This window comes from Eptesicus fuscus, chromosome 4 (genome assembly GCF_027574615.1).
Source record: "Eptesicus fuscus isolate TK198812 chromosome 4, DD_ASM_mEF_20220401, whole genome shotgun sequence".
NCBI lineage: Eukaryota > Metazoa > Chordata > Mammalia > Chiroptera > Vespertilionidae > Eptesicus > Eptesicus fuscus.
This window is the reverse complement of record NC_072476.1, coordinates 59,409,834-59,433,308: the sequence shown is the minus strand read 5'-3', so window position 1 is coordinate 59,433,308 and position 23,475 is coordinate 59,409,834. Positions and strand designations below refer to the sequence as shown.

Genomic DNA, 23,475 nt, shown 5'->3' with positions numbered 1-23,475 from the left:
TTTCTGACTGGTTTTAACCAAGGAAATTCAAATGTATTCCCAAGAAATCTATTTAGCTAATACAAACATGTTACAAAATGAAAAAAATACAATTACCAGCTTCTAATTCATTGTCATCATTAGAAATCTTGAGACAAGCAATACCGACTAATTTTAAGCACATTATCATTAACATGCCAATTTTAAGAACTCAAAAAGAAACTTAAATCATTATTTAATATTGTTTGTGACAACCTCAGGGATTTGAATATTGAAGTAAGAAAAAAATAGTATCTTTTCCTGCACCTTTGAAGCATCCATTCCTTCAAATCCTCATAGATATTCAGCAACAACCCATTGAACAACCATTAGGTACAGAAAGTTGGGCTAGGTGTTGAGAGAAGTTATCATAAGGAAATCAGAAGCAATAATTTACACGTACTTTTTTAAAAAACCGGAGTGATAGAATATAGGATGGAGGTGAGCAGAAGTATAGTATAGGTACATTTGGGGAATTATAAGTGACATAAGAAAGCTTGGACTTAAGAGAAGGCGAGTTTTGCAAGAGTTTGCATGGCTGGGACAGAAGTTACAAGTGAGGGAACATTGTTGGTGATTGAAGAACCTTAAAATACCTCATCAGGAGTTTCTGTTTAACCAGAGAAGTAACCACAGGTTACTGAACACTTAGAAAAAAAAAAGAGGAAGGTACAGAACCTAGCACACTGCTTAGTAGATAATCAGTAAGAGGATTTTTTTTTTCCAAAATAGAAAAAATGGTCCTTGTTCATAGTTTTAAAATCTCATAACTAGTGTTACTTAACAATTTAGAAATACTAATAAAATAGGCAAATAACTGCTACATGGACCAAAGAAAAGGATAAAAAAGCAAATTATTATGTACCTGTTAGAAATGTTGAGTAAAACATATGCTTAGGAACCCAGATCCAAATCTAGGACATCAGACTCACCAGGATATTGAGGAACTCAATAGAATTTTCTATGAGGAACATTTTAACCTTCCTCCCCACCTCTTGACCCACTTCTCTACAGCCAACTCCATGTTCCCAGCTATTAACCACATGATCACACCCACGAGGAGGAGCCAATATAGCCACACCTGTCACCCTCCTCTCTGCTCCTCAGGTGTGGCCAAGGTCAGGATGGTTCACCAACCAGGGGCAAGCCTGGTATAGGCTGCAGCTGTCAGGCCTTTTCTGAGGCACTGAGTCCTGGCTAAGCCACTTGCTTCCCTGACGAAGAAGAGAGAAGACAGGTGAGAATCCACATTAATACAGGAGGCAAAAAAGACAGTTTTTCAGTTGGCACAGAATAAATCCAGTGCTATTTAGGACTTTGAAAGGGAAAGATATGAAGTAAGGCAGTGGATGAAAAATACTTGGCAGTAAAATATTTCTTCCATAAAGCTAGGACTGAAGTAAAGAAAATGACATGAGGATTTCAGAAAGAACTGTTTGTGCTGGAGAGATATGATAAAGAGAAAGGAAAGGAAGAAAAGAAGATGAATAATGCCAGATTTTTGATGTGTAACTGTTTTATGTAACCCACCTGTTTCTTCCCTATTCATGTTTGAGAAATCACTGACGATCAACAACCAGGCACTAAATTGTTTTAAATGATTTTTTTCTAATTAGGAAGACATTGCGCCTAAATAAGTCTGAGCAGCTATGAGGATTGAAGGACTTTTGCAAGAATTGTTGAAGAAGAAATAGAGTTGGGAACTACTTTGCATGAGCTGACATATATTTCTGTGAATTTAGAACAAGTAGCAGTTCCATCATAAGATCACTTGATACTAATTTGATCCCTCAAGCCCTCAGTTTGATGTGAGAGTACTTCATAAATATCTCTTTAATATAAAAATTTAGTAGACTTTCCATCATCAAATCACCCAAATAGCTACATGGTTCGGGCACATACAAGACCTCAGGCACTTAGGTATTTTCACGTATGAAGTGCTGTCCTTCATTAAAATACCAAAGAATCCCAAAGCAAAAACATTCTATCACCAAGTTTTGTTGATTTCACCTCCTTCAGGTAAACCTAATCATTTCCCTCCATTTCTGTCTCTGACAGGTCTGATCTAAACTTCCATTATCTTCCACCTGGATTTTTGCAATAGCTTTCTAATTGGTTTCCAAGCGTCCGTTCTTACTCTTCCATTTATTTTCCATCGTGCAAATGCAGAGCTATTTTCAAGAAGCAAATATGATTATGCCACTTCCCAGTTACAGACTTTTCAATGGCTCCCATTGCTCTCCGAGGAAAGACCACAAAACTTAACGTGGCCAATGGTCCCTACAGAATCTGAGCATCACTTTCCACTCCAGTTGTCATCATGTACCATGATCTTCCACACACTCTTTGCTTTCATCTTCTCTAAGCTCCAATACTTTTTGAATTCTTCAAATGCAACATGGTTCCTCTAGCCATAAGGCCTTTGCACAGGCTGTTTTACTCTGCTTAAAATACCGCCTCTTTTCCTCGTTTTTGTCTTACTAACTCCTATTTATACTTTAGACCTCAGCTGCGATTTGACTTCCTTAGAGAATCACCACCCCCCAGAATGAAACAATTTCTTCTATATGTGCTGTTATAGCAACACGTACCTCTCTTTCATGACACTTAAAACAGTTATCAGCATACATGTTCTTCAGTGATTTTTTGATTCCCGAGTTCTCCACTGGATATAAGTTCTCCTATATCCTTAGGGTCTAGCACAGAACCTGGTGTATAGTAGGTTCTTATTGAGTACCAGGTCCTCACCCACTCTTTTGTCTGCACACATAGGCCTGTGCACACATGAATACATTCCTCCATTGTGCTAAGTTCTCACAGTAGGTATTATTTGCTAATACTTGCTTGAAAATAGAAATTTCTTCCTCACTGAATAGTTACAGACACTTAAATCATACTTAAATATAATCCATGAATATGTGCATTTATTGTTTAATTCTTAAAAAGATAGAGAAAAGTACTTATCAAGAAGGGTGAATTTTTCAATGATTTTAAAACACTAATTTGAATATGGAATTCATTGTTTTCATCTACAATTTAGAGAAAATATCAATAATAACTTTCAGAAAATGATATATACCAACTCTAATTATGCCTTATTTTAAGACAGCAACACACACATTGCTGAAAGAACATTTGAACTTGCCTAAAAGATTATGTCTACTCCTAAAATGTGTTACAATCAAACCTAGTGAGAGTAGCTCCCGGTACACAAAAGCACGTGGAGTCTAATAAATAATCTCTGGTAAATGGTGGCAGAAAGTGCACTGGCCAGCATACCAATGTGGGTCAAACCTGACATTTTTAATAACCCTTCAGCAGTGATATAGTAATTGGCTCCTCTGTATCCCTTGTCAGCTTCTCACAGCAGCACGATGTGCAAAGAAGTAGAGACAGCCAGTGCTGGGAAATGGGTAGCACTGATATGGTAGTCCATCAAAACGATGAAAATTGCTCACTTATCATTCAGCAAACAAATACCAGAAAGCAGAAACTCTGTTATCATTTCACTTCATTTTCTTTGTTATGGCACACCTGACAATATAGTCAACATGGTAAGTCCTGGATACCTCCAGGTAGAACTCCAAAAATTTAATTCATTAATAAATGTATTCCCTGAATGAACACTATCATTTGTCTACAATACAACATGTCTGAAACTGGGTAAATCAAATGATAATAAAAGATGCAAATGTGTCTCTTATTTACTACAAGAGGTTCTGATCTGGAGCATAGGACAGGAGATTTGAATTCAAGAGATACAATATACAAGGACTAGTGATACCAGGATACTCACAGAAACAAAGGACGGCCAGATTTTCATACTCTGCTTCTCTTTATTATTACCTCTGGGCTCAGAGAAGGCTCACAACATTCAAACAATGTTTGAGTGAACATCAGAGAGCAAGTTTGAGAGCATGAAAACAGCTCTACAAGGCTGTGGGGCGACTTACCACATCCCTGTGTTCTCCTTCCTTAGGTGTAAGGGTGACTGACAGCAAAATGATTCCAAGGTCATGGTCAGGATAGTGGGGATCTTTCAGTGGTAGAGTCACATCTGTGGGCCTGTGACAGAAAATATTAAGATTCTGAACAGTTACTCAATGAATAAGCCAAAAATATATTTTATATCAATATTTTTGTCTTTCTTTACACTCCTGTTACAATTTCTGTTGTTGTGAACATTTCATCAATGACTTAAGTTGTCCAATAATTTTGAGCCAACGGGGTATACTTGGATTCACTAGTTAAGTTTCAGTCCTGCATAGGGTTCTAGAAAGGCCATGGGGTCACTAGGAAGGCCAAAAAACCACAACAGTATTGAGAAACATACACGCTCCTGCTCTATGACCTCTAAGCGCACAGAATGCAATGGCAGGTATTTTCTATAAATTTGAGTTCAAGAACTAAATTGGGTTACTTATTGACCACTATTTTCCTTTCACATCTTTAAGATTTTTTTTAAAAAAATCAGGTGTATGATATTGAGTAATAAATGAGTGAGAGAAGAGGAAAATATAAAATATACTTTGCCTGCTATACATTACAGATATACTTTAAAAGCAATGTCTAATTACTTAAAAGAAAATACAATATTTAAAACAGTGCTTCTATTTTGTGGGTTTTTTTAAACCTATGCCTGAACAATTTTTTGGTTCAGAAATACAAGATAATCAATAATTTGATCAATACTTAGAAGACTTTAAAATGTCCTTAAATCTTTATCATGCAATCATTATAGTTAGGTATCTGAGGAAGAGATTATGAATTGCTCAGTATTTATTACCCACAATCACTTTTAGAAAATAAGCAAAATATACATTCAATAAGCAATGCACAGGTGATATCTTATTTCCATATTTTAATTTATATTTAACAAATTAGGGTCCATGCCCTTCATTAACCACAGTGACTGTGTAACGTTCGGCGCTAAACTTGAATTTGAAATGTTGGCAAATTAAGAATGTTCCTTTGCTTGTTTAGTCACTTGCTCATTCATTTCATTCACAAAACATGTATTAAGCACATGTTAAATGCCACACACTATGCTAGATTATGGGTAAAAACCAGAGCTCAAGATCAAAGATAAGATCCTTATCTACATTGAGCTTAACTTTTAGAAAATGATACAGTTGGAGTCTAATACTGGGAAGAGGATTTGGGATTGAGAACCTTATGTAGTTTCTAGCCCTCAGTTATTATAATACTAGGAAACTCTTTCAAATAATGCTCAATTTACCAAGTCAAAGAATGATATTATTAAAAATATAAACAGGTTTCTAATATCAGGGGCTTTAACTGAAACACAAGTAACCTGTTAGAAAGATAATATATATACATTATAATCATTGTGATGAAAATTGTTCCAATATGATTTTAGTTATAGCTAATTATGGTCAGATAATAACAAACTTGTTCTTTTTAAAAAATACATATTAAGTATTATATTGTGCATGTGTGTATATGTGTGTGTGTGCATATGTGTGTGAATGGGTTTACAACTTGGTTTGACTTGTTTTCCTATAATGATTACATATACAAATTAATAGGAAAAACTTCATTACATTTTTAAAATTTCTTTATTGATTAAGGTATTACATATGTGTCCTTATTCCCCCACTACCCCCCACCCACTTCATTACTTTTTTATAATGATTGCATGATAAAGATTTAAGTACATTTACAATTGCTTTATGATACATCTATTATTTTCTTTCAAAGAGATACCTTAATGCATTATATAGTAGCATAAGTATTTATATGCTACTATTATTACCCATTTTTTCTACACCCAGAGGCTACTGATTTATACATGGAATGCAATGGCATAATTATAAATATGAAATTTTAAAAAGTAGTATGTGATTTTAAAAAGTGGTCAGGGAAAATGGAATGGTTAGTTAATATGTAAAATAAGTAATGTGTCAACATAAACACCAAATGCTTGCATATCTTTTTATTTTCTTTATCATCCCATAGTTTTCTACTTAAAGTTATTTTTCACAATAATTTTATCTTTAATAGAGAAGAAGAGAAATTTATGCTCTGTGGTTAAGTCCAATAGTTTGCATATCCTTATGTACAAGTCTACAGAGAAAATAATATGGTCTTTATAGAAGAACAGCACAGCCCATCCCAGCTGGGGCTCAGTTTTTACGATAACAGACTACATACAACACCTTCTAGGATACTACCTTCAACTGTAGTGAGGTGGGGATCCAGCGATCACCTGGGTTCTATTCTTACGTCAAGCCTGCACTTTAGGTTAAAATGAAGGACAGGTAGGAATTACAGAAAAGCTCCTCTTTTGTCAAGTTTGAGGCAAAAACGATCTTTGGAAGACCAATAAGCTGTGCTCAAACTCAGCTGACTATAACACTTAAGGTGTTCCCATAATTTATATTTCTCCACTCATCTACATTTATAGAAATATAGAGTAGTAATCTAGCCCATTATATTGCCTTCCACATTATATTCCTGCCACATGATGGAACATGATCATCTAAAACAGAATCCCTTCTCCATAAAACCGTCAAAGAAAATTTTATAGCTTCCTTTGCAACCCATTCCAGCACCACTTGAGGCTGTTTTTTCTTCCATAGTATTGATAAATGCTTAACTCCTATGTCGAAATGAATTTTTAAAAATATAAGGCTATAACTAGGTACAAGGAATAATTAATATTAGTAGTAATAATATAACTTTACAACTGGTCAAGCAATGGTAAACTGATGTAACTGAGCAAATACAACCAGTCTGCCTCCACTTTTTTGGCATTCCTTGGTAGCCTAGGATTACTGGTGATTACTTTGGCTCAGGTGATAAGTTGCAGTTTTTGGAGAAAAGTGCATGCATTTTATTTCCCATACTAGCGTTCCCGTTGCAGGAAAAATCCTGCAATAGGATTTCCTGCTGCACTCTACCCTGCCTCCGCTCCGCCCTTGTCGCCCGCCCCGCCTTCTCCTCCAGCCCGCCTGCTTTTCCCTTTGCCCCCGGCCCCGCCTCTGCTCTGCCCTTGTCACCCGCCCCGCCTTCTCCACCAGCCCGCCTGCTTTTCCCTTCGCCCCCGGCCCTGACTTTGCTCCTTCCTTCTCCTCCCCCCCCCCCCCCCGGCTTGCTTGCTTCTTCGAAGCTTTACTCCCTTCTACAGCTCTTGGCTTCTTTCGATGCTGTCTTGATATGCAAATTAGCCGCCATCTTTGTTGGGGTAATTTACATACTCGTCCTGATTGGTTGGTGGGCGTGGCTTGGCTGGTGGGCGTGACTTAGGTGTAGCAAAGGTGCGGTCAATTTGCATATTTGTCTATTATTAGATTAGATGGTGGCCTGATTCTTAAGTTAATAAATAAGATTAGCAAGCATAATCTTCTTTATGCCCCATTACAACCATATGAGCAAAGCAGGAGCAAGGAATGTGTCATTTATCTCTAGATTCCTGGTACTTAGCACTGTGCTGGGGGACAAAGCAGGCATCCAAGAAATTTTCTGTTGAATGGTTGTTGTTGAGTAAGATAGTCAAGGAAGATGTTTTTATTTCCATTGGGTTGATGAGAAAAATGTGCTTAAGAAAGTCTGCCTAGCATGAGGGCTCACAACCACACATGACTGAACAGTGACTAGAACCCAGATCTGCTGACATTGTTTATTACACTGGCCCTGCTTCCTAACAAGGTGTAGTGATACTATGACAGTTCAAAGATTACCTGTTCAACTCCAACTGTGTGAGATCCAGAAAGGCTGAGCCCATAAAATCATCCTGTAGTCCAAAATCATAGTCAAATACCTAAGAAGCCAAAAAGAAGGCATTATTATCAAAATTCCAAAATAAGCTTTAAATGAAAGCATCTTGATTATAAAATATTGAATTTTGTCAATGTTACCAAAACAATGTCATTTCCTAATATTTATTTTTAAAAATTTATTTCTGTGCTGTGTAATACTAGGATCTCAGAAAGCATTAAAAGAAAATGGTATTTAATTTCCTACTTAAAGTTACTGATTTATATCAATACAATAAAATACAATAAATCATCACCATACAATAAATCATTAAAAATGTGGGAAACACAGACTTCGAATACTTCCTCCATATTACAGAAGGGCATTAGCATTCCTGGAAGGCAGAGTGAGTTTGTAAGAAATTCTACAAAGATGTCTTCCAAACTGAGCTAAAGATGATGAGAATGTGATTCCAAGTTCTCCATATGCCTCAGGTCATTGTAGATAAATTCTATGATATTATAGGACAATATCATTTAAGCATACAAATAGGTGAAAATTGAGATATTATGAGTACTTTTGTTGTAGAAAGCAAAGCATTTCATAATGTTATATTAACGTTAAGTTAAATTAAGTTGATTGTCACAGGCAATGACTGGGGGATAATGTTAACATGACTAACAACAGAAAGGACAAGAAAAGAAGAGAGAGAACATTTCTTCCTTCGGTCAACACAACTTATCCAGTATCTTCTCTGTGCTTTTCATGGTTCTTATTCCCTACAGTGAATGAGACAGGCACTGTCCCTGACGTCCCTATGTATAGAGGTGAAACAGTCAATAAATACCCAAGCAGACACGTACAGTTCAGGGATGGACGCTATGGAGAAAACAATCTAAGGATTGGGAGCTGTCCTTTTAGATAGGGAGTTCAGGAAGGCTCCTTGGAGGAAGTGTGTTCCTATGGAGACCCAGTGCTGAGAAAGATTAACCTATTTAGTAAGGAGAGAGCACTCTAGGTGGAGGAAACAGTAAGCAATTAGCATATTCAAGGTTAATTATTAAGAAACCATTGTGTTTGAAGCAGATTGAGAAAGATGGAGAGTGGAAGCAGATTGGAGAGAGCCCAGAGCTAGACCAGTTAGAGCCCTTTCTAAAAAACTCTCTAAGTAAATGAGACTTGGCTAATTAGTATCTACTTATTAAGTTTTTCTTATTCATTCCCTCAGTCAAGATTGATTAAGTACTTATCATGTGTTAGACTATCCTGGGCATTGAGAAAACAGTGGTGAGCAAAACTGACATTGTCCGTGTTTACAGTTTAGTGAAGGGGAAACACATATTAAATAAGGAAGTGCATAGGTAACTACACATTTTGATAAGTGTTGTAAAGAAAAGAACAGGGACTGAAAAGGAAACAAATAACAGTGGAGGTCAAGGAAATTTTTAAGACGAAAAAAATTGCTACTAGATGAAGTTTGAGCTGTGTTTCTTGACCTTTTGAAACAGAAAATCATATACTCATACTAGAGGCCCAGTGCACAAAATTCGTGCATGGGAAGGGTCCCTAGCGGCTGCCATCCAGGGTGCTTCCCTTCTCCCAGCTGCCTGCTGCCACTGCTGCCACCACTGGCCGGGGCGGGGGTCGGGGGGCCCTACTTTCCCCAGGCCACCTGCTGCCACCACTGCCGCCCCCTTGTTGAACTCTTGGTCAAGTGGACAATTTGCATATTAGGCTTTTATTATATAGGATACTGGGGTATATGAACATAAACAGGTAAGTTCTCTCTTGAAAGGACAACCCAGGCCACTAGACTCTCCAGGATGTGAGAATCCATAGCCCAGTGCTCCTGTCCCCAATTCTTGGCACAAGTTTGAAAGCTGGAAGCAGAGGTAACAGTATCCACAGCAGCCTGAATCAGTTGCTGCTTTTTCTCTAGTGCAGGTGTACTTCAGTGTAAACAAACTTAACGTGAAAAAAATCAATATTAAAACAATAAGATAAACACTTTGCATTATAAAAGGATTCTTAAATTTGAAGAGTCATAAGGGGATTTATTTAAGTAATAAGTTCCCCTAATGCGTCTTAAATTATTCAATTTACAGTCATTTGATTTACCTACAATCTTTCAGGAATGCATTTGTTGTAGAAAGCACAGCACCCCTGCAATAAATATTCTCCTTGATCAATTACACATCTGAGCTTTAGTCATCACTCAGTGGCATATCACATGAATATATTGCACATCTATGCCAACTGCCACCTCGGTATTTGCAATTGACTGCAGTACTGTACTTTACAACATAAAATTTACATAAAAAATTAGAGAAATTTCTCTAGTACAATCTCTTTTCATTGTATTATCCTAAGGCTTAAAGTCTTGGGGAGACTACAGTGAAATATAATCAGTGAGAACACCTGGGGTACCCCCCCCCCCCGTACATGTGAAGTGAAAAGCTGTGAGGCCAGTGAACTGATTAAGGGTAGACAACCCACCTGGGTGATTCAACATTTAAACTCTGTTTACTCATGGTGAGAGTCTTTCCTACTGTCTTAATGCTAGATGTTTACTTTAGTTCTCAATTCCTATTAATCAGCAAAAGCACAAACCCGGAACCAAATGGAAACATCAGCATCCATTCGTTATGAAATTATAAGCTAGGTTACTTGGTTCGAGTTCTATAAACTATTTGTCAGAGGGAGCATCGCTTTAGGTGGAGCTTCAGAAATACAGAGCATAGAAAAGAAATAAAAGGAAAAGACTTTCCCACCACACAATATGCACAGTTAACTCTGATGGATGTTTTTTTTTTTTTCTATATTTACTATATGTTAGGCATTGTGTTAAATGCATTACATAAATTTTTAAATTTAATTCTTACACAACTCAGTGAACAAGGTGTTGTTTCCGTTTTGCAGATAACGAATCCAAAACTTAAAAAGAATATGTTACTTTCTCCTAAATCCCAGGATCGAAAGGAGTCAGATTCAAATATTGTTATACTGAATTTCAGAAATTTAACAAACATAACTTGGGCACTCACTCTGGGTGGAGTTCTGGGAATTCAAATGTGAACAATTAAATGGGATCTTGGCTTTCAAGAACCCTCCACTCCATTGTGTTGGAAATACTAGGTAAATTTAGGTAGAAATTGCTTGGGGGCTCAGTAACACCTCTCTTCATTCTCAAATGAGTTTAAAATAACAAATATTCTAATAAATGCATTTGCTTAGCTTCTGATTCTATTGTCTCCCAATAAAAACTGAATTAGGTTGTGGATCAGTTAAAATGCTTTTTTATGCAAATAACAGAAAACAACTCCCACTGGCATCAGCTTGAATGGGGACTTGTTAGCTCAAATGACTGAAATATTCCTAGGTAATTATGGCTTTGGGGAGTTTTAACTTGATAGTTTGAATGATTCATACTTTTATTCATTCATTTATGTGAAAAAAATACTTGGTGAGCACCTACCATTTGCCAAGTACTGTTCTAGGCACTGAAAATATAGCAGTTAAACAAAGTCTTTGATTTCTTGGGTCTTCCATATAAGGGAAAGATGCAGACAATAAACAAATGCATGTTAGGTAGTCACAAGTGCCACGGAGAAAAATATCTCAGCGTAGGGGAATAATGGGAACTGCTATTTGTATAAGAGAAGCTGGCAGTAGAATGAAGTAAGAAGGCTTAATGGGAATAGAAAGTGGGAAGGTACCCAGATCATACAATATGACCCAAGATATAAGATTCTTCTCAAAATATATCCATGACTCATTTTCATACCTAGGCCGCTTCAAAATAATCATTTCACTATAAAAGAATAATTAAAGTCTAAAGAATAGAACTGACATTGTAAAACAAAGAAATGAAACAAAATAAAACCTAACTGTGGCCATTGCAGTTAATCATTTTTAGTGAAAAATAGAAGCTACGTTGCTTTATTGCTGAGTGGACACAGCAATCTTCATCCCTCTGGGTCTCATTTACCTATAAAAAGAAGATGAGACAGACAGACAACAGTATGGTGGTTACCAGAGACAAAGGGGGGGGGGCGGGGAGAGGGGGAAGGAAGGTATAAAAGAATAAAGGGGGTCAAATATATGGTGACGGAAGTGTAAGGACAGAAAAAAGGCCTTTCTTTTTCTTTGCTGTAGCCTTCCACAATTTATGAGAAGCACCTGGTAATTAAACCCCAAGATTGTTAGCTCCTCTGATTCAAAGAGCCCCTCTGTTCAGACTGCAAGACAAGATAAGCTACTCTCAGGGCTACCTTCTTGCATAACACTCCTCCCTGCTGTTTTTGCAACTCAGGGATAATTGTCACCAAGGAGACTCTAGTTGTAGAAAATTCCCTCCCTCCCTCCCTCCCTTCAAACAGGCCTCTTTTGAACTCTTCATAACTTTTGCTCTAAGCATGTTTTATAGGTTTGGGAAAAATACTGATAAGACGCCTTCCTAGGACATCTGTCCAGACTGTCTCCTGAAAAACAAACTTCACTTCAGCCCAAATCCTCCTCCCTTACTTGTCACCTAGCAACAGCAGCCATTACCCTTTAAAAGGGGAAGCTGCTTTTTGTTTCTTGTCCCGTATTAATTAGCAATGCACCAGCCCTTTTCCTTAGTGGAAAGTAAAATAAACTTCCTCTCTGCATCTCTTCTCTTAGTTGTGAATTCTTTCACAGTCCGTGTCACCTGCCCGACCCTAACAGGAAGGAGATTTGACTTTGGGTGGTGGACACACAAACACAATATATGGATGTGTATTATAAAATGGTTCACTTGGAACCTATGCAATTTTATTAACCAATGTCACTCCAATAAACTTAATAAAATTTAAAAATAATAAAAAGAAGATGATAGCAGTTACTTGTAGGGTTATTATCAGGATATGTGAGATACAATAGGTCAGGCACTTAACACAATGCTCAGTAAATGGCAGCTATGACGTGACTCTAGATTCTATCCCAAGACTCAATAACCTCACATGTTCTTTGTCCATAACGCAAAAGCAAGTACAATTATGTTTTTTGTTTGTTTCTTTGTTTTGTTTTCCTATAGGTTTTTAAAATCTAAGATAGTGGAGATTCTTGATTCATGCATTTAGGAAGGGTTTTTGAATCATGCAAAAAAAACCAACAACAAACAAACAAAAACACACATATAAGATAATACCAACATTGTCTAACTTCAGAATAATTTCTTCTGGTTCTCAGTTGTTTATGGCTGCAAACATATTTCCATTCCAAGTATTCAGTTGTTTCCATTTACATGTCTAGAAATGTGACTCCCTACCTAAGCAGTGCATCAGAATAAACTATTGTGTTTTTTTAAACACAGAAACATGGACTCGATCTCTTAGGTCCTGAATCAGAATCTTTAGGAAAGGGACTTGAACATCTAGATTCTTTAAAGCTTTCTGGATAATCTTATGTACAGCTAGGGTGGGAGATTATTGGTATATGACATCCTTTTAGGGCACTTAAAACCTACTGAGGAGTAATTTTACATAAGACAGTAAGGTAGTCCTTTAATTGAACGAAGCATATAGTACCTTTTCAATCTTATATCTTAAGCTTAAACAGACATGCGTTATTTAAGGAACTACCACTTTTGTTAAAATGACAATCTAAGAAACAGTAATATAGCCCCTGATGGAACTGTTTTCCTAAGTATCAAAATTTTTCTATTATTCCAGAGAGCACTCCAATTTAATACCTGGGTTTCAAGCTCATGATTAGGTCAAACAAGCAACAATTTACACAAACATTTCCCCCTTTATAGTATTTCTGTCTCTTCCATTAAAACTCTGGGTTTTCACTGTGTACCTTAGATAACAGAGTCAGGGAAATGACAAGGGAGAATTTTAATTCAATTCAGTGGAAATGGATGCTGAATTTACCCCATTGTTTAAGATGTGCCAGAGCATCCCTGAGGATACAGAGCAGGCTCCAGAGGCTCCCGTGTCAGTTAGAAGTACCACATTTTAACTCCCTACTTCTACTCCTACCTTATTATAAATGATTTTTCAGTCCCTTCCTCCAGACCAGTTTTCACCTCCTGCCCTTACTGTGAAGGCATTCAGAATGGAAGGAATATTTTCCTTCCATTAAAACTAAAAGCTATACAAATCTCAACCAATTGCAAAGTATAATCTTATTTATTTTGTGCAGAAATCCAGTACCAGAATTTTTTTGGGGAAAAAAAAATCTGTTTTTACTAGGAAGTTTCAGTACAAGCACTGAAACTTTAATGTGATTTTGTAACCTATGTTACTAGTATTTCCCTTGGTAAGCTTTCCACCGACAGAAATCAGACCCCAGGGTAGACATGGACTCTTTTTCCTCTGACTAGATATGGGAAAGTAGTGCACTTAATATTTTATAACCATCCAGTTCATGGGTACATTTTCATATTCCCTGTCACTACAGAATTGGTTAGTCCCTAAGAAATCTTTCAGGCAAGATTCATCTCCCCTCATGGAGGATGTGGGCATCATATTAAAATCAAGTAGGTCAACAACACAAGGCTGTGTGGAGACCATGAAAATGATGCAATTTTCATGAAATTCTACTAACTTCAAATATCATTTCTACCAATGTATTTTATTTAGATCCTTGTGTGTCCAAGGTTAGGCAAAAAGTGAATAAAATGAAACAAAAAAAAAATAAAGCAAAAATTTAGAGATTTTTTTTTCAAAAGAAGCCCTATGCAATTAACAGAAAATGAAAATCAAATAAAAAATATCAAAGCATATTAAAAAGCATAAGATAATACATAAAATAAAATATGATCATTTTGTGTTTGTACTAGTATTTGAGAGGCCAGTGTGATTCCTATTTAACTTAAAAACTTTTACAATTCACTGTGTATCTTCTGCACGGTAGAAGTGAAGCCGTGGCTACTTAATGTTGTACACCGAGAACTCCAGTAGTAGACAAAGAAAAGCAACCCTTGGGTGCTCTCTCCCAGCCTCTGTGCTCACAGTGTGTCGTTCATCTGCACACAGTGTCACTGTCTCCACTGATAGGACAAGTGTATCTGTGTGTGTGTGTATTCTTGCTCTCTCACACCTAGACATTTTTTTCCCCATCATTTTTTTGTTTTTAATTTCTTTTTGACCCAATTAGGAGATTTCTTTTGAAATTAGCATTTTGACATTTGGATTTTTTACATAGATTAATACTCATTCTTTTTTTTTAATTTCTTTATTGATTAAGGTGTTACATATGTGTCCTTATTTCCCCATTACCCCTCCTATCCCCCACACTCTTGCCCTCACCCCCCTGCTGTCTGTGGCCATTGGTTAGGCTTATATGCATGCATACAAGTCCTTTGGTTGATCTCTTCCCCTTACCCCCACCCTCCCCTACCTTCCCTCTGAGGTTTGAGAAAAGTGAAAGAACTCAACCAATATCTACTGTAATTTTGGTAAGTTCATTTGTAACGCTTATAAAGACTGGTGATCCGTCTGTCATAGTGTAGTATCCCATTAAAGAAACAGATCCACAACAAAGGTAAATAAAAGTTACTCCTTTTCTTCCCCTGATTTTTCTCTTAGGGACATTAAATGAGATCCAACTGTCCCAGTGCTGTCCTTATTCACCCCTGATTTCTTTTTCAACCCATTTTCTTCATGATTGTAGCTGTTCTAACTCATCTCTTCTAAACCTCCCTAGAAATAAAATTTCCTTTACATCCCACTTGTCTCTCTTAAATTATTTTTTCATCTCTGATCTCAGTACTTTATTATGAAGGTACCGTATTTTCCGGCATATAAGACGACTGGGCGTATAGAAGATTTTCCTGGGTTAAAAAGTCGTCTTATACGCTGGAAAATACGGTATTTCCTTTTTTTTTTTTTTTTTCCTTAAGTAGACATTTCTTTCCTTCTAGAAGTGAGGAGCAAGGGAGAAACATCTCTGACCATGAAGGTCGTCTCTTTGGTGGGAGGAGTTGGTGATGAATACTCTCGCAATAATTCTTATGCCACCACATAGTATATATTAAAGTACAGCTCACTAATTCTGTTTAATTGATTTTCTTTAGCTAACATCCACTTGAGACTATTTCTTATGTGAAATAGGTCTATTCTCCCCATAATGAATTCTAGACACTTATCAACTGTAGACTTAGGAAATTTTCTATTCATTGATCTTATAAATTGTCATGCTATGAGTTTAATAAAACCTTGACTACATTTTCTTTATGTGGAGAAGAGAAACAACTGGAAGCAATACAAATGAAGAGTTGAGGGGAAGGAGGATGTCCACAGACTGCTGAAAGAGCGATGATATGAGATTTTTGGCTCATGTGCCAGTTGTGACAATTTAGAGAAAAGGATGAGGTGTGTTGTAGAAAAGATAGAAAAAGGTTTAGTCACTGAACAGGTCCTCAGAACATAGGAGACAAAATGAATATATTTACCTAGAGATATGAATTAGAGGAAAGTCAAGTATGAAAATAAAGCAAGGAATTAGGGTTGTAAGCCTTTCTTTAAATCCTTCTTTTAAAAACTACGTCCAGCTAGAGAACAGACTTTTTTCATCTTTGATAATATAATAGAGACAGGAATATTAGTATTTCTCCCCCTATTATCTTTACCTTTCTTGTTTTCCAAGTAAAGCGTTTGATTTGCAATCAGGACTGGTAGATGTCCTGATATCATTCTTAATCAGAAAGGCTGGGTTCTGTGTAAGCTTTCCTTGTTGCTAGCTTACATGGAGACTTGTTTGCATATGTTCCCAAAGTGCACTAAACCAGTCGACCACACAAAGTAGGAAGAAGTGGACTTCATAATCCTCCTAAATGACTGCCCGGCAACAGTACTGTCCTGAAGAGACATGCTCCCACTTCTCCCCCTCCCCTCAATCTCATTTTTATCACATCATTCACAGATTAGAATTGTGCACAGCAGACTATATCTCTGGTGAAAAATCTTGTTAGACAGAGAGACAGGACAAAAAGCCATTAAACAGGGATTTTTATGTCAAATTGCACTAGTGAAAAACAAATCAATGGCTCACCTTCACATACAATGGCTCTCTGAGATGATCGACAAGAATGCACGCTTTCTCCTCCCACACAGGATTGAGGTTCTTGTGTATTATTTTACTTCTAAAAACTTCTTTTCCTCCAATTTTAAACTTCACATATGGGTCACTTGTCCCTGTTAAAGAAAAGCAGATTGATCCATGTTAATTATGCCTTTCTATGGAGGCAAGAGAATAGCTCATCTACTCACCAGCAATTATTTCAAGGAATAAAAAACAAAGCTTAACACCTGGAAAATAAGGGTTAAGAGTATTTTCCTAAATTTTTCCTGAAATATTAAAGTGACAGTAAATTATTTATTATAATAATAATTATTATTATCAACCTTCTGTACTCAATACTGTAACCCTGTTCCGGTATTTTAAAAAACTCTATTGCATGCTGCATATGTAAATGTAATTCATGTTATAAATGATAGAGATTAATCTGACATTTCTCTTGGTATCATCTGGTTAACTCTAAAAAGGATGATCCATAATCTTGGCTGATTTAAACAGTTTTAGACTTACAGATGCTGCTAAAATTTTATACTAGTTTAATGGGCTTAATTAGGAAAAGATGAGTCTCAAATTGGGCTTCAATTTCATCCTTGGTTCCATATTCTCTTTTGCTCAGAAGTTTCAGTTTTAGAATGTTAGGAAGGAATGAAGGTCTCAGAGGAAGGAATCAGGGGGACGGGAACAAATGTTTATGAAGTGCTCTGGAGATTATCCTTTGACATCTCCCAAGCTCCCAAAATAACAAAGAAAATCAGAGCTGTCAAGTAAGTTGCTTATGGACACACAGCTAGCAAGAGATGGTTAGGATTGCAACCAAGACTATTTGACTCTAATGCTTGTGCTTTTTCTACTACACCTGCAAGAGAGAAGGGCCTTTACATACTTACACAGGTATTATACCATTTCCCATTTTGACTGATGAATGAGACCAGTCTTGGCCTAATGAGTCTATGTCCTTATTAAGAATTCCTAGAGAAGGTGTATCATTAATGACCCCAAGTAAATCATTTCAGTGTGTGACAACCTTCATCTTCAGGAAATAACTCTTTATACGAGGCCCTTATAATAAAATTTTGTTTGATTTTCCAGTTTTCTCCCCAAACTGAAGTTATAGTTGATAGCTATGTTTATATAATTTAAAGGAAAATATGAGTGGGCCTATGAAAACTGAAAAGCACCATATGAATATTGGCATTACAATTATGATACTGATCTCCTTAAACTCACTATCTATATCCCTCCTTTACACTCCACTAATCTCAATGACACATAAATATCTATGGTAAACATAAGGTGCCTTATAGGATTTGGCTTTTCTTATTGAATCTCTTGGAGGCTCTCTCAAAACTCTCCACATTCCTCAAATAAATGTAATGCCTTGTTTTTTATGCACCTACTAGTAGACCTGAGCATAATGAAAAAATGACCCCAATTTCCCATGTGAAATTCCCATTTGGGTAGTTTAATTTTATCATTATGGTACAAACTTGAAAAAATATTTATAAATGTAAATGCAGGCTATATCATCATAACCTGTTTTAATGTATTCGTTAGGGAACTCAATGCAATAAAAATGTTCAGTACTTAAAATAACTATTATTAACAGCAGTTCCCAACTTAGGGCTGAGGACCCTGGGAATTGAGAGTGTTGTAAAACATATATTGAGGGTTATTAAAATCCATGTACCCATTTATATTTTCCCAGTCATGGCCTAAAACATTTTTGTCTTTCATTTTGAAAAGCATTGACATATTGCTACTACCTGCTAAAATATAATAAGCTCTCTAATACCAGAGCCTTTGAGGTCACTTTTATAAAATCTTCAGTACTTAGTACAGAATCAGAACTTCTTGTCATATCCATGATGCCATTTGACCATTTGAGGCAGTAAATATCCCATAGCCTGAAGAAATAACAATCCAGCTAACAAGAGTAGGTCTAAGCGTTAAGTTAAGGATTAGGGATAGATATTTTAGCCTGTGACAGGCACAAAGATCTCAAGGATTGGTATAACAGAAAGAGAAAGGCTGTTTTTAGGACTCTGAAAACAAGTTATGATGGTGAAATATTTTATTAACGTGCAGATTTGGCCACAGGGTGACCTGGATTGGCGATAGTAAATATGTTAGCAAATTTCATAGTCATATACACACTCATGGGAGCCAATCACCTGACTTTCCTCACTTTGTTTTGACTCCGTAGGATAAAATTTGCTATACTTCTCTTTGCAACCATTGATTAGCCCTCTGGGACTATCATTAAAATTTAATATTTTTAATAGTCATGTTTCTTTAAAATATTCTAATTGTTTTCAAGTTATTAATTTAGGGGACCTTTAGTGACTTAGAGTCCTTAATAGTTCAAAACCTTCAGCTTATGATTACAGCTTACAGAATTGGAAGACATTGTTTAATTGTGAGTAAAAATTTTGCATGTAATCTTCTATGTTTGAAAGTGATTTTCCAAACTTATTTCAGCAATTTATTATCTGATAACATGAATAGGTAGGGTAGTATTAGCATTAAGAAAAAAAGAGTTCTGTGGTCAAGCGTATTTGGAAAATGCTGGTTTAAAACAAAATTAAATGGATTTGTTTTCTATAGCCTTTTAAAAAAATGTATTGTTGACACTATTGCAGATATCCCCCATTTCCCCCTTTTTACCCACCTACATCCAGTTCCTGCCCCTCCTTCCTCTGGCCTTCACCACACTGTTGTCTGTGTCCATGGGCTATGCATATATTTTCTTTGGCTAATCTCTTCACCTTCCTCCATCCAGTACCCTCATCCTCCCCAACCTCTTTTAGTTTGTTGCATTTATTCATACCTCTGGTTCTATTTTGTTTGTCGGTTTATTTTGTTCATTAGATTCCATATATAAGTGAGATCATATGGCCTTTGTCTTTCTTGGACTGGCTTATTTCGCTCAGCATGATAATCTCCAGGTCCATCCATGCTGTCGCAAAAAGTAAGAGGTCCTTTCTTTTTTATGGCTGCATAGTATTCCACTGTGTAACTGTACCACATCTTTTTTATCCACTCACCTACTGATTGGCGCTTGGGTTGTTTCCTGACCTTTGCTATTATAAATAACACTGCTCTGAACATAGGGGTGAATATATTCTTTCTGATTGTTGTTTTGGGATTATTAGAATATATCCCCAGAAGTGGGACTAGTCAAAAGGCAGCTCCATTTTTATTTTTTTGAAGAAACTCCATACTGTTTTCCACAGTGGCTATACTAGCCTGCATTCCCACCAGCAGTGTATGAGGGTTCCCTTTTCTCTATATCCTTACCAACACTTGTCATTTGTTGATAGTAGCCATTCTGACAGGTGTGAGTGATAGCTCATTGTGGTTTTAATTCACATCTCTCTGATGATTAGTGATGTTGAGCATTTTTTCATATGTCTGTTGGCCAGCTGCATGTCCTCTTTGGAGAAGTGTCTATTCAGGTCCTCTGCCCATTTTCTTTTTATTTTAGCAGTTTTATTTCAGTGTGTGTTATCTCTCAATCCATTTTTAATTTGATTGTTTTCTTCCTGTGTATGTTCTTTTATATATTTTGGAAATTAACCCCTTATGGCCTTTAAATAAGTAAATGGACTCTCCAAGATGAGGACATGACATACAGCATTTAACAGAATTTTTTGACCATAGGGCCTACTTTTCTTAAGCTCATATTTCAAGATTAAGAATCCCCTGTCTCTCTTTAGGAAATGCTGCCTTATTATATTTTGTAGATAAGAAAGTTTCACATGTTTTTGGAGGTTCTTTTATTGTAATACACTTCCCAATGAAATCAAGAAATTTTATTACAATAACCCCCCCAATAAATCCAAGCAATTAACATGTGGTTAATCTCTAATAAATATATTATACCAACAATTTTAGTTTGTTGGTACAAAAACAAAACACAAAAGAACAAAACCCCTAAAACAATAAATTCATGTGCCTGTGTTTATTTGTTGCAATATTGCATTCAGCCACAAGATGGCATTAACACTTATCAAATTCAAAGTTAAGGCATCACTACTGCACACTTGTTCTCAGGCATTTTCCTGTGCTTTATTGTCATCAGCTGGAACACCACCCTCATAAAACATTTTTATGGTAATAATGAAATTAAAACAGGCAAGTAAATATGGGAGAAGAAAATAGGAGGTGCTAGCCCTAAAATAAAATTCAGCCTTTTGTTATTAATGTCATTTTCAAGAGCAACTTCAACATTCATTTTATCAGGTAGCATTAACTTCAGAATTTATTTGTAAACATTATTATTTTATAATTGTTAATTCCTTGCTTCAAAACATTTATAATATCAATTATTTCTGTACCCTAAAATCAAATTGCTTAAAAAGAATAATTAGGTGGTTTATATGTTTTCTCATGTAGGAAAAAATCACATGTCCCAAATGTTATATTTTATTTTTATATTTTTTTCAGAGCCAGGTCACTGATAAGCACTTCAGTATTTTATGTGATTGGTTAGAACAACAGACATAATTTAAGTCCAACAGAACTAAACTTTGAATGGGCCTCCTTTTGTGCTGCACTGAACAGAGCAAACACAAGATGGCAGGCTCTCCTTCCTTAAAATAGTATTAGAGCTATTTAAAATGCAAATAGCCATCGAATGCCGAGTCTCCTGGTTTCCATTCTCAGAATAAATAAGCCTCCTGATTAGCAAGTTTAAATCAATCTTATCCCAAACCTAGCATTTCAGAGAATTGTAATTTTTCAATAATGCTAACACCTAATAAAAACAATGCCGATTTGAAACTCAGTCCTATATTAGAATGTGAAAAAAGGAGAAGGAGGATGTATAGGTTATTGGTGTAAACAAACTGGCTCCATCTTTGTAAGCTCTGCACTTTCTCTATTCTTGATTTAACTTTGGCCTTAACTGGTCCTGGCCAGCACACACAGGCTTGTAGTTAATGATTAGCTGTGTACTGTAAGCCTACACAATGTAACCATAAAGATTACTGTCAGTAATAGCCAGAAAGACATAACAGCTGAGAGAATATCACACTGATGTTAACGTCAGTAAATGATCCACAACACCACCAGGAGGTATGGTCCCAGCTCATACGGCGTTCTTTGTCTTGTCAATCATTAGTATTCAGCGCTTCCAGAGAACATTTATTGTAACAACTGTCTAGCAGCACAGAACGGCTGGGGTCCTTTGTCCACTCTGATCCTACATCCCTGTAAGTATATTACCCTATAATAAATTCCATTACATTCTATGGAGTTTTCTGTTTGTTTGGTTTTTGTCTTAAAACATCATTAAGGTTAGGTGATCACTGTACCTCCACTCCACATTCAGACAGAGGAAAGAGAAAGAAGAAAAAAAGAAGACAACAAAGAAGATAACAGTATAATTAGATCCTTCATACTAGAAAGAGGCTTGTAAAAACAGTGATGTTCAACATATACTCAGAGCAATAGATTGTCTTAGTGGAAGATAATTTTCAAATCTTCAAAACAGGTACCATATTTATGTGTTAAAATCATTTCCTAAAGTTCTTCTATTCCTTCTTATTTTTGTTGAAGATTTGTAATGCCCAACATTGGAAATATTACATGGGTTAAATAACTAAATATGTTAAAATTCAAATGCAAGAGATTTATAATCACATGTGGCTTAATGTAATAAAATAATAAACTTATTATCCACTTATCCTATCTAATAAAGAGGGAATATGCTAATTGACCCTCACACCATCACAAAGATGGTGGTGCCCACAGCCAATAAGGTGAGAATATGTTAATTGACTGCCCCACCCTCAAAGACGGTGGCACCCACAGCCAATAAGGAGGGAATATGCTAATTGACTGCCCCGCCCTCAAAGATGGTGGCGCCCACAGCCACAAGATGGCAGCACCCTGTCCCCTCAGCCCCACCGGGGCGGCAGGCGCCCGGCCACTCCATGCGCCTGCCTCCAGAGTCCCGCAGTCCCCTCAGCCCCCCAGCCGCCTAGGGCCGGCCCGAGGCACAGGCAAGCCTTGGATGGCGGCTGCCCAGCTGATGCCCAAGGCGCAGGCAAACCTCAGATGTCGGCTGCCCAGACCCCCAGGGCCACTCGAGGCTCAGGTAACCAGGGCCTACTGAGGCTTGCGCTGCCGGCAGTGGTAGCAGCAGAGGTGTGATGGGGCGTCGTCTTCCCCTGATTACCAGGTCCCCTCCCACCCCTGAGGATTCCCGGACTGTGAGAGGGAGCAGGCCGGACTGAGGGACACGCCCTCCAATGCATGATATTTCATGCACTCGGCCTCTAGTTTTTCCATAATGAGTAATAGGACTATTTCAGTGATTTTTAATTTTTTTTAAAATATATTTTATTGATTTTTTTTACAGAGAGGAAGAGAGAGGGATAGAGAGTTAGAAACATCGATGAGAGAGAAACATCGATCAGCTGCCTCTTGCACACCCCCTACTGAGGATGTGCCCGCAACCAAGGTACATGCCCTTGACCGGAATCAAACCTGGGACCCTTGAGTCCGCAGGCCGACACTCTATCCACTGAGCCAAACCGGTTTCGGTGATTTCTTAATTTCTTTTCTTTTTTTTTTTACAGAGAGAAAGAGAGAGGGATAGAGAGTCAGAAACATCGATGAGAGAGAAACATTGATCAGCTGCCTCCTGCACACCCCCCACTGGGGATGTGCCCACAACCAAGG

At 36.9% G+C, this 23,475-nt stretch overlaps 1 protein-coding gene across 1 annotated transcript in view; it reads right to left on the bottom strand.

The window, feature by feature from the left end:
- The window catches only part of MCTP1 (multiple C2 and transmembrane domain containing 1), a 447,676-nt gene that overhangs the window by 234,636 nt on the left and 189,565 nt on the right, over positions 1-23,475 (bottom strand). Inside the window, exons 3-5 of the mRNA XM_054715060.1 lie at positions 16,762-16,904; positions 7,722-7,801; positions 3,972-4,083 (exon numbers count right to left, since the gene is read on the bottom strand). Coding sequence (XP_054571035.1) covers positions 3,972-4,083; positions 7,722-7,801; positions 16,762-16,904 — 335 coding nt within the window. The remainder of the gene's footprint in view (positions 1-3,971; positions 4,084-7,721; positions 7,802-16,761; positions 16,905-23,475) is intronic.